We start from the raw sequence: 13,194 nt of genomic DNA on the forward strand, positions 1-13,194 counted from the left end.
GTTCTGAGATCTTTTAGTCTCCAGGCATAAGATACATTCATTTTAGAAATATTTTTAAAAATCATTTCCTAAATTTTTGAATATCAATTTTAATACTGAATTAAAATTTTTTTCTAGAGGAAAAAGGGTACATATAACTTTTAATAAAAAAAGGTCAACAGCTTAATTGTTTACTCTGTGTGAATTATGGCCTGTTATTCTGATAAAAGCCTATTAGGATTTACTAGTCATTATGGACAGGCAGTATTATATCTAGGATATTTAATATCCTCCGAGAAACTCTCAGAGGAGTTAACTATGCTCAACATAGTGTACTATATTAAAGACTGGATAGAAAGGTAAAGTCTAATACTTAAAATCATCTCATAAAATGTTTTCTAAAGTACTTAGCAGCAACTAATTGATTTTTCTTATTTACTTAAAATTTTATTTCCCCTCTTTTAGGACTTAGTAGAGGTTGACCAAAAATGTGTGAAGTTTATCATCAGTGTTATGTTATTTACCTTGTCAAACAAAATAAAGCTATATAAAAGCACATTCTGGATTTTTCTTTCTTGTTTTCTTTTCAAACAAATTTTTTCATTCATGCAAGGAAAGTTTACTGAACACCTATCACATGCCAAACATTACTGCAGATGGTGGAAATACAGTAGTAAGTAAAACAGATGAAAGGACTTATTTCTAGTAGAAGTAAAAACAGAAAAGCATATAAATAAAATACGTAGATATTATGTGGCAGTAAATACCATAGAGAAAAATAAGGCAGAGGAGGAGTAAAGGGGTAAAAGAGGTTTCAATTTTATTTATAGTCATGAAGGTGATACTTGAGCAAACACCTAAAGGAAGTGGGGGCAAGAGCTATAAGGATACCTGAAGAGCTTTCCAGCTGGAGAAGCAAGTCAAAGACTCTTAAGGTACCAAAGTTCCTGTTGTGTTCAAAGAACAGCAAGGAGGCCAGGACAAGGCCAAGTGCGTAAGGGATATAAGAGATGAGGTCAGAGAGAAAATCTAGGATCAGAGCATGTACAGATCCTTGTAAGTCACTGTAAGATCTGGTTTTCACTGTGGGTCAAATGAGAAGTTTGTGAAAAGTTTGCAGGAAAGAAGTGACATGATCTGACATGCCTTTTATAATGATCATTCTGGCTGCTGTTTTAAGGATAAATTAAAGTACAGAAATTAAATGGCTATATTAATAATGAAGTAAGGGTTGCTGATGGCTTGGGTCAGAATACTCACAATATAGGTGGAAAACTAGAAAGGTTCTACATATATCATAATGGAGGAGCTGCCATGGATTTGATGATGGACTGGACGGGGTATGAGAGAACAATTGAAATCAAGAATAAGCATCAAGGATGAAACCCTGAGCAAAACTAAGGATGGAGTTGCCAATGGCAGAAAGGAGGGAAACTGATGGAGGAAGAGGTTTGGTGGCAAGTAGCAGAAGAAAGATCAGGACCTCAGTTTTGAATGTTAAGCTATAAGTGCTAATTTATACTTCTACAAAGAGTTAGTGATTTTAATAGGGAGTTGGACACATACATCGAAAATACTGGGAAATGGATACAAAATGCCAAAAGATATAAATTTAGGGTCACATCAACAGAATCAGTATATATAATAATGTCCAAATTGAGCCTCAATATTTAAATGACTACATAATAACAAACTGAGCCTGAGATTTACAAGTAATATCCCACACCAAATTTTGTATTATAGAAACACAGTAAGTAGTCCTTAGGTAACCAAGTTTTAAATACGCATTTCCTGTGGCTTTAAGATCCTTAAAAAGAAAGAGAGAAAAATCTTTAAAGGAAGAAGGAAGACAAATAAACTAATATTTAATCTCATTCTGATTTCTACCAAAGCACTGCTACCGGCATAAAGGGCTAGCTAGGGCTGTCCACAGCTCTAAGCTTCTTGTGAGATGCATGCAAAAATATATTTGCATCACCCCTGTCATATGCCAGGCACTAAGTGCTGAGTATTCAGTGGTAAATGAAGCAAATACAAATTGATTAAATATGAGGATGGATAGATATATGTACACAAGCAAGTATACAACTACAAATTGTGGGAAATGCCATGAGAATATAATATGGGGGACTGTTTTTAGATTGATCATACAAAGACAGAGAATAGAACATTAAAGCAAGCTTAAAATTTCTCTAAAAATTTAACTATTCAGTTTTCATAATTACATAATTGCCATACAAACCTGCTTTTCTCAAGGTTCTCTTCCTTTTTCCTTTAATTTTCCATTGTTTAGACATGAGGATTTCTATATTCTTGCAGTCACTAACTAGGTACTCACAATATTTTTATATAATTTTTATAAATGAGCATTATACTGATAACTTATAGCCATACCCATGAAAAAAATGTATTTTTAGCTCTAACTTTATTTTGTGAGTACCCGAATTTATATACTCAAATTAATAAAAACATTCAGAGCAAAACCAACGGAATGTGAAAAATCTAAGCTCTTAGTGGCTTAAGGACTGACAATAAGAAACATCTTAAATTTTATTTCATTACAACATTTTCAGTAGCACTCCTACTTCACTCTCAGTAACCCAATATGATATAGTTCCATACTAAGTAACAAACTATGTTATTTAATAAGTCAGGTCATCAAAGTCAATAGCCCATTTTATGAGACACCTGTGTTCACAGTAGCCACCAAAATAACACACAAACTCAGTATTTGTTCTCAGTATAAAAATCAAAGAGCCTAGAAAAGTACATACAATCTATGAAAGGAATACTTAATACTATGGAACTGAAATATTAACTATATGCAAAGGTCTTAAAATGTATATAAGCTTGCTACATCAACATTTGACATTTCTTTAAGTAGTGCCAATTTACATATGTATCTTGGGTAGGGTTACTTTATCACATCTCTTTTAGATTATTTGGAAAAACTCACACTGAGGAATCTGTACATTAGCAAATATAAATCACTGGCGAGAATACAGTGTTGTTATGATTACAATTAGTGGAATAATTTCAGTAACTCATTTTGGGAGTAGACAGTAACTTACCTGAAATGTAGATGACCTTTTGATCACTTCTTTGACCAAGGGAATTGGTCACTTTACAGACATAAACACCAGAATAATTGAAAGTCAATGGATAGACAAAATGAAGAGTATTGTCTGAAGCCAATAAACCATCAGGCCACTGTCCATCCAACCTAGATTTTAAAAAGGATGAAATTATTTTAAATATCTTCAGACTTTATTCACTGACAGCTATTTACACAAGACGTACACTTTTAAGAGGTTAGTGAAAGAACTGGCATTTTTTAGGTAAAATTCACTGTGAAATGGAAGTATATGATACAAAGTTTCACTTCAATAAAAAAACTGATAAAATCCATTAAGAATATCCATTCTTTCAAAAAGAGAATACCCATTCTTTCAAAATACCAACTGACATAAGTGCCAAGTAGGCCAACATATTAGAATGGAAGGCAAGGAAAGAAAAAATTATGTGATTTTAAAGAATTACATTCAGAAAACTGGAAAATTAGAAAAATATATTATCTGAAGACATGCAGTTTCAGAAGAATTAAAAATAATTCTCAGTACATCAGTGAATTCATAATATACCTATAAATTTCTTACTGAAAAGCCATCTCATTTAAGTACATGATAATGTCTTGGCACCTTTTGCAGCATATTTAAAAAGCACCAATTCACACTGAGAAAATCTATACTGTGCCCCATTCAGAGACGATTAGTTTCTAAAGCATCAAAAAAGGGTCTTCATATAAAATCATCTCATTTGTAAGGTGGGCATCTATGACAGTAAAAACCAAGGTACCATTTGGCATCAATAATAACTTTTTTAAAATGGTGTCTATACTAACTTGGCTAAGAGGTCCTATCCTAGTGTATACATTACTATAAACCACAACAGGAATAAAAGCCTAAGACAATTCTAAAGCCATTCATTGCAATGGAACTAAGTATACTGTTATATTTCATACTGGCAACCTTAGGGTACCAAAAAGCACACACCAAGATGTATTTATTTTGAATTTATTTCTAAAGCCCATGAGTTATTTTTTAAGAGGACAAAAAGTCAAGTGAACCACTCAAATATTATGGTTTGAGCTAAGCAGATTTTCAAAAGGTTCATTTATTCATTCACTCAGCCATCCATTATTTAATTACTAGGAGCTTAATATTAACCATACTCTGCTCTGCTGGTTTGCTGAGATACAGAAGTAAATAGATTTGGTCCTTGCTATAAATGATCTAAATACACAGAAGACTGACAAGCAATTACAAAGAGAATAAGAACAAAAAATAAGAAGAAAGTAGAAGGAAACAGAGCCAACAGTGGACAATATGAGGAATGATTCTGTTCTGCAAATCCAATGGTAGTAGGTAGAAGAACAATCAATAAAATATTTTACAGTGCAGGAACTTTAATTTAGCATTGGAGAAAAAAGGCAATATTCTTACATGGTTTAAAAAAACAAAAACACTCAACCTTCTTCTACAAGAACTCTGAAAAGAACATTTGTACAAGCATCAGCTTTCAAAAGGTGAACTTCTAGGAGGATGAGAGTAAATACAGAGTATATAGAAATACCAATTATCTCTCTGCACCTTGATGCCCAAATTCTATTTCCTTTATTTGTGAGAAATATAAAAATGGCTTATAATCCCTTAAAGTTGCTTATTCAAATAAGCCATGGTCAGAAAAATCCATCACATTAAACTCACACCAAATGACATGCAAAGCACCTTCTATACTATTTTACCTATGTTAACCTTGTTTATATTCATTGTCTCTACCCTCACAACTCTATGATGTACTATTATCAGTGAAGAAACAAAGAATTAGAGAGGTAAGATGTCTTACTCAAAAAGGCATCTCCAAGTACAAATACAAGAAAGGGAACTCAGAATTGTATGACTTTTAGAAATAATCTACCACACATCATAACCAATGACTTCTTTCCACTTTTCAGAAAATGTAAATGAAAAAAACTTTCTCTACTTTATAAACTTTAAAATTAGGTCAACAGATTGACCTAATATACTGTTTCCTTGTTCCCACAATATCCCAAATAAAACAAGAGTAAAGGAATTAAATGCTATTAAAAAGCCACAAGGATCAAGAGAACAGGATGCAGAATTCATCAGACAAGATGTTTCAACAAACTTTTAGAAGACAGAAAACCAATGGAAAAAACAATATATGCTTTAAGTCACTATTTCTCAATCAAGAATGATTTTGGGGACAACTGACAAGTCTGGAGACATTTTTGATTTTCACAATGGGGAGGTGGGTATGAGGCCAAGGAGGCTGTTAAACATCCTACAATTCACAGGATTGCTTCCCACAACAAAGATTTATCCAGCTCAAAATGTTAACAGCGCCAAGGATGAGAAGCTCCATTTTGGGCTGAAGAAGTGCTTCCAAGCTGTATACGACTTTGGTCCAAGGAACCCAAGATTTAGAGTCTGACTCACTGTACTACTACAGAAAGCCGGAGTGAAGCAAAGGGCTAGAATTATGGACATCAGCTGAAAGTTGAAAAAACAGACTCCTTTCAAAACTGTACAAGATACTAGGCATTTATGTTTTAGAAAGAAGGATGAAGGTTAATAAATAAACTGAATGGCCACAAAAAAAGACTTTTACTCTTCCTGAGTGACATCTGAAGCTTCCCCAGGGAAATAACTCTAACTGATCACTCTAAATGGAATCTATTAATGAGTAATCCCCACTACAAAGACAGAATTTCCAGTGAGGATTTTATTTTCTTTTAATGCATCACTGTGAAATGATTGGACAACTGAGAAAATGAAGGAATATCTACAAAATTAAAAACCAAACAAAAAACAAAAGTACTTGAAGAAAAGGAGACAAGAAGCAGCAGTAAAAACTCTCTGAAGAGGAAATAAACTTTAGTAAGGTGCTTCTAGGAAGAAGCAAGACACTACAGCCATAAAATAAGAAAAAAATGCCATAAAATCAAAGAGAAATAAGAAAACGCTCTTAGAAATAAAAAATGTGGGGGTGCCTGGGTAGCTCAATCATTAAGTGTGTCAACTCTTGATTTTTACTCACGTCATGATCTCGGTGTCCTGGGACCAGGGCTCTCCACTCTGCAGGCGTGTACATGAGTATTCTCTCTCCCCCTCTCCCTTCCCTCTCTCTCTCCCCCTCTCCCTCTGCCTTCCGTCTCTAATAAATCTTTAAAAAAAATGAAAAAAAAATATGCCTCCAAAATGTTTTAAATCAATTAAGTCAATGGGGGGAAAAAGTGAAGGAAATTTCCTAGGTAGAACAAAAAAACTGAACAATAAGAAAGGTCTAGTAGAAGCAAATTTAAAAAAGAAGGGGAAATGGTCAAAAAAATGAAAAAAAAACTATACACAGTTGAGAGATTCAGGTCTCAAGACTAAAGGGGAACCCCAAATACTGAAAAATATAAATGAAAACCTTAGTATAACAGTTTGAAATTTCACAGATAAAGAGAATTAAGGATATTCTTTGAGACTAAGAATTATTAGCCTAAGGAAAACAAAGATTTTAGACAAAATAAAACAATTCTAGTATACTATACTGTCAATAAATAATATTTATGTGTCATAGGGAGACATTGATTATAGAGTTTAACTAAAAGTGGCTTAATTCCATTAGGATTTATTATGGTTGGAATATGTATATCAGTATGTTTGTGTTTGAAGGGGTAGATATAAAATTAAATTTTCATCTGTTATAGTAAGAAGTCAACATTATAGTATTAAGAAGTAACAATTTAAGACCAATGATGGTTAACTACCAGAGGAATTGCTAAAATGGCTAAAAACTAGTCTCTTAAGAACAAAACTGCAGGGGTAGGAAGGTAGGGAAGAGGTGGGACAGGAGAACACTCATCCTTAAGAGGTGGGACAGGAGAACACTCATCCTTAATTTAATTTTCAGCCATTACGATCATCATGTATTACACTGATTAAAAATAAATATGTATTTAAGAATAATTTTCACTTTTAAATAATTTTATCTTTAGAAGTATCTGACATTATTACCTGCTCCACACAGATTTGAAGGGTGGTGGATTTGCATCAGCATTACACTTGAGATTAACACCTTTTCTTCCTACAAACCAATTCCCATCATAGCCTGTTACTGAAACCTCTGGAGCATCTATAAAATAAATGCATAAAAGTACAAATTACCCTTTGCTAATGATTAATGCAATATATAATGACAAAGCATTAACATGATGACTAAACTTCAGAAGAATAGAAATCATTTTTCCTCCTGTCAAAACACATAACCAGAGTGGAAGACACTAGTCAATAAATATTAGTTGACCGAAAAAAATAAAAAAAAAAAAAACAACAACAACAACAACAAAAATATTAGTTGACCGAAAGAATGAGTGCATGAATGGACAATGAGTACCCACACACCAGACAACTATAATCATGTACAGTTCTAGTTATTATGAACACTGAATGTAAGGATATTCACAAACCTACATCACCAAGAACAAAGTATGAGTCCCATTATGAAAAATGTAAACTTATGAACAGTGGAAATACATTATATTACTTAATTTGGTAAGATGTGGCATTGGTACTTATACCAAGTCACCACCCCTAAAAGATACAAAGTCAATTACAGAGATTAGATTTCCTGTGTTACAATTAATAGTCTACGGGTAAGTAGAGATGTGACACAAACTTTCTATGGATATAATTACAATTAAAGTTAAATTATCTGTGGCCTCAACTGTCATAAAACATGAAATTTCATCCATCAATGCACCCAAACATCTTTTGGTAAATCACAAATATAATTAGTTAAATAAGCAATTATCCCTTTCTACCAGCAACAGAAATTTATGCCTTCAAACTATACAATCCAATACAAATCATTCATTCAACCATCATATTGTTTAACTCCTAGTAAATGGCAGTCACTGTTTTAGGCATTTGGTATACATACAAACTCTGTATTCATAAAATTTATTTTCTAATAGTTTTTAATAAGGAAGAGAAAATCTTAAAAGCTAAAACCTGTTATGAAAGCCAAGAAGGAAAAGAATAGGATGATATAGAGCAGATAAGAAGGGCCTAATTTAGACTGGGGGTGAGGCTGAGGAAGGTCATAAAGGCTTAAAGATGAGTTACAGAATAAACTAGGTAAATAGTACATGACCGATGGGGAAGTTAGAGAAAGACCAGGTCCGTTTAATTCTGTCAGGGAAGCTTGATCTGTTGTCAAGCAAGGTTTACAAAAATTAAAAAAAAAAAAAAAAAAAAGGTGTAAAAAATTAAACTTTTCCTAAGGTATAATTACCTTGTAATTTTAAGAAATGACTGCTTCATAAATACCAAGAATTAACATTTTTGTAACACACAATTGGTACTAAAAATGTTGCTGAAACAACAGTACAGATATCTGTGAGTCTAATTTCTTTTAATAGAAGGAGGGAACAGGTACTAAAAGTAAGGCATCCCAAAGAATACCTCCAAATTTTGAGATCTAAATTTTGGATATAAGAGTTTATCTCCTTAAATGTTGTTTACATGTTTTATAGGTCCCAATTAAAAAGAGGAAAAAAATCATGATTACTCTAAGAACACTTTAGGAGCAAGCCAATAAATCTAAGCCATAATTATGTAAGTCTTATATTAAAAGAAATATTGTATACATTAAGGATTGCATTCAAGTAAACAACCAAAAAAAGCATAATGTACATAATACAAATTGAAAATTTCAGTCATGAGATATAAGGAAGGACAATATATATATGAGGAAAAGATTAATAGTACTTACAATTGGGATCTGAATTTTACAAGAAAAAGGAAAAAGTTAAGAGTCTGTGAAAGTAAGGTAGGAAAAGGAAAAAGAGACATTTTAATTGGATTCTCCAGAGAAGTGAAAAGAAGGTATCCACACTCAAGGATAAAATGGCAATAACATTCATGTAAGATAACTTCCCAAGTTCAACCCTATAAATGTTGAAAAAGATTCTTAGAATTAGCTTTAGAAACCATTATACCAAGTGTAACGAATACGTGCAATTTAAAATTCCATGTATGTCCTATCAAAAAATATAACATGAAGAACAAAAACTATAATATCTCCTTTAAAAACCTATTAATTTTCATATCCTTGTTATAAGCAGTATCACTTTTTCTTTCTCAAAAACTGTAAATGCTACACAAACAACATAGCAACAACTGAGATAATGTACAGGAAAAAGTATACACACATACATATATACATACAAACTTTATAGACAATGGAGCATCCCTAACAAAAAATAGAAATAGAAGATGGGTGAAGCTTTGAACCTTATCTACAATGGTTATTATCCTAACGATGTCTTTAAAATATTGTCTTACAATATGAGAATCTTACAACGCGATCAATAAAATCAGATGAAAAACAGCATTGGAAAAACAATTATTTTCAAACTAAAATGCATCTAAGCAGTAAAAAATTCTTACTGAAAACATCATGGATAGCATCAATAGAACTGAATCATAGCTAAATTAATCAAACTGGAAAAGTAGCTGTTTGTCTCTAAGTATTGCACATTTTGAGGTATAAATTTCCACAATTGTCCAGCCTATTTTCAAGGTCTAAAAAAGAGTAAGTCTAAATAATTTTAAGTTGGAGAGCAACTTTAAAGTCACTATCCATTCTTTACAAATAAAAAATATTTCAGTTAAATGAAATTTCCATGAAGATATTTTTAAAAATTAAGAAAGAAAATGTCAACAAGGAAAAGCTGTAAGAATATACGAATACTAAATATTCAAACTAACAAGTTGGACACAGAATTATGTCGAAGGAAGAAAATTAAAATGCATATGTTTAAAAAGCAAATGTTATCATTTACTTACACTGGATATCTAATATGAAAGAATATCGGATGTCCTTTTCCAAGGCTGGATGTTTTACAACACAAGTAATCCGCCTTCCTCTAGCAAATCTGGTTGGAAACACCTTGTACTGGCTGACAATTGTTGCGGTTTCATTTGGAAAAGAAGTTGTAGTGGATTCCATTTCACCAAGATCACCTTCCCAGTCAATATGTGCAACTGGTTTCCCCGTGGCTGCGATACAGATGGCTGCTACCGTTTCATTTCCTCCATCAATTAAAGAATCTGGCCCTTTAATCAGGCTCACAGTGGGTTCAACTGTTTAAATTTTAAAAAATAATTAGTTACATTTCAAAAAATAACATATTACACCTTTCCAAGCCCTATCTAGCCATATTTCATAAACTTAGGGGCAAATGCATATAAAAACTACACACACACACTTTTAAGTAATGCCAACACCCACTGGATTCTTGGAAGAAGAGAAGAACATCATGAGCCAAGACAAACAAGAAGTTCAGTAAGATTTGAAAACCTCGAAGACCATTCTCCCTAGAAGAGATATATTTTTCTTTACAGGGACTGATGAGTACTCCCCAAAGTTAGTATATGAAAAATTCCTGTAAATTAGTACAATTTTCATTATGAGACAAAGTATTACTTTGAAAGAGGAAAAGATATAGTTTTAAGACACAGTGCTTCATTTTGCAGCAAAAATGTTAACAGAAAATATAAATTAGGTTACCAGTATGGAACCTATACTGTTAAAATGTAATGTCAATAATAGTTACATCTACTAGAATGTGTATCCCATTACCTTTTTCTAATATAAGAAAGCTCTTCAGCAGGTGAAAGTAACCTTAATGTTTAGACCCTTTCAATCTACTTTCATATATCCTAGCTACCTCTTCACATTTTCCAGCAAATTTCATGTGCTTCTTTCTGCAAAAATTCCTTAGTCTCACCTCATGAATTATTTATCTCAAGCTTATAGTTTCTCTGTATATTAAGTTTTTATCTCAATTATTTTATTCATTTCCCAAATTTTCAACTAGTTCTTTCAATACCATCTTTCTTGATTTGTATCTACCTATTTTTGTTTCATAATTTACTCAAGAGATATTAATTTTAATTATTGTACTGTTTATTTACCCTTGGACACTGGTGCTATTTCCTGTTTAGTATAAACAATTTTATAAGAAACATGAATTCTCATTCATGTATCTTTGTATATTTGTGCAGGTATTTTTCTAGTTTGTCCTTTGTAGTGAAATTGCTACTACGATTTTTATTTTCAACTTTACCAGATAATGTCAAGATTTCCAAAGTACCAATTTACTCCCAATCCTAGAGTTCCTATTGGTCCAGCGACTCATCACACTTGATATTGCCTGACTTCTCAATGTCTGTCCCTCTTGTATGTATATAAGGGCAGATCACTGAGACCGTATTTTTAACTTCTCCTATTATGAATGATGTTAAAGGTCTTTCCACGTTTACAGTCCATTTGGAATTCCTTCTTCTGCAAAATGTCTATTAAAGCCAATTGCCTTTTCTTATTGATTTGGAAGGAGAGTCCTTTTTTGGTTATATGTGGTAAAAATATCCTCTACCAATTTAAAGCTTGTCTTTTTGCCCTATGGCATGTTTTAATGAGCAGAAGTTTTTAATTCAAATGTACTAAAACTTATCAGTCTTTAATTTCCCTTTTATGGTTAACTGCTTTTATACACTAAAAATGACTTCTCTACTTCAAGGCCAATTACTATGTGATTTTTTTTTATAGTTTCTTGTTCTCTGCAGAACTTTTATAGATTGACTTATCTCTTCAAATGTTAAACAATATTGTTTAATAGTCTCCGTCTGATAATTCCAACATCCTATAATTTTGCAGGTCAGTTTCTTTTGTCTTATTTGTGTCAGCTGCTGCTTGTGGGATCTTCTTTACTTGTATTCCTGCCTATTCAAAGAGACTACTATAATGCCTGTTTGGATAATTAAGGTAGAAATAATCTGAGGTCTAGAATAAAGGAACTGTTCCTCCAGAAAATATCTGAGTTTTCTTCTGTCAAACTCTTGAAATCACTTATCAGGCCAGGATCTCCTGAATTTAGGATCAAATCACTCAGGTCATTATAAACCTATTAGTCTATAAGTAGGCTGGTTTACTTCTAGTTTTCTACTATTCTGAAAATGTAAGCCTTTGGATACCAGCTGAATAAGAGAAGGGTTATTAGACATCCCATCTTGAGTAGAACTACATTTACAAATTTATGTCTCGTAGCTTAGCATTGTCAGGTGTTTCTTCTGAATTCTCAAGTCTCCAGGTTGAATGCAACTTTCAGTGCAAGGCTTATTTCTATTTTCACCTTCTCCTAGATTTTGATCTACTTGTATTTCTCACTATGTTCTTACTTCTTTGAAGCTTTCAATGGTATATTTTACCCCTATGTAAGAGTTGGTCTGAATAAATTATGCCATCATTAATAGCTTTTATCTTTGAAGAACCTAAAAATTTGTTTTAAAGTCAATTTTAAGTTACAGTATCTGTTTTTTTCTAAAGAAAATCAATCTCCTGGTTGTAGACTTTACTGGCTTTCTAAAGTTACTTTCTTCATATACCTCAGTGTTTTAGTTTCTCTGTCCCCTTCCTTGTCTAGCAGTCTTGCTGCTGTTTCCTCTTTGCTACCAGTTCTCTACATACTCTGAATGGAAGGAACATGGTTTTCCCTGCCCTGTGTGATGCTGGATAGATCTACTACTTTCTCTTGATTCTTTCCCCAACCTCAAAAGTTTCCTCTCCCATGGACACAGAGCAGTTCTAACCCAAAGACTTCAGAGAGTCCTTCTGTAGATGTCTAAAGCACACACTCACTCTCTGATGCTCTCTGCTTTCCAGTATTCTACTGGAAAGTATTTTGCTCCACAAATCCTAATCACTTATCCTCCCTGAATTCCAGTGTGTCTCTTTTACTTCCTGAGACCATCATTCTCCACTTCAATCCTTGTCACTGAGTGGTAGCCTGGAAACTGCCTCAGGAGGAAGCAAGAACTTTGGTGTCCTTTTTTCAAGGATAATTCTACACTGCCTATTGTCCAATGACTAAAAACGGTTTTTTATTTGCCTGCTTTCTTGTTCTTAAAAAAAGGGAAAATCCAGTCCCTGTTAGTCCATCATACATAGCAATGGAAGTCTATTTTTTAATGGCAAAAGCAGTATCTCTAAAAATTGAGAACACACACAGAAAAATTATCCACAAATACAATATCCTAATGCAGTTATTACCATCTTCTCTTACTAGTTTCTATATGGATG

The 13,194-nt window shown here is 32.8% G+C and overlaps 1 protein-coding gene across 1 annotated transcript in view; it reads right to left on the reverse strand.

Annotated features, from left to right (window-relative positions):
- The window catches only part of NECTIN3 (nectin cell adhesion molecule 3), a 120,385-nt gene that overhangs the window by 62,896 nt on the left and 44,295 nt on the right, over window positions 1-13,194 (reverse strand). Inside the window, exons 3-5 of the mRNA XM_041726056.1 lie at window positions 9,900-10,196; window positions 7,065-7,182; window positions 3,051-3,202 (exon numbers count right to left, since the gene is read on the reverse strand). Of these exons, the coding sequence (XP_041581990.1) occupies window positions 3,051-3,202; window positions 7,065-7,182; window positions 9,900-10,196 (567 nt within the window). The remainder of the gene's footprint in view (window positions 1-3,050; window positions 3,203-7,064; window positions 7,183-9,899; window positions 10,197-13,194) is intronic.

The sequence above is a fragment of the Vulpes lagopus genome, chromosome 1, assembly GCF_018345385.1.
Source record: "Vulpes lagopus strain Blue_001 chromosome 1, ASM1834538v1, whole genome shotgun sequence".
Lineage (NCBI taxonomy): Eukaryota > Metazoa > Chordata > Mammalia > Carnivora > Canidae > Vulpes > Vulpes lagopus.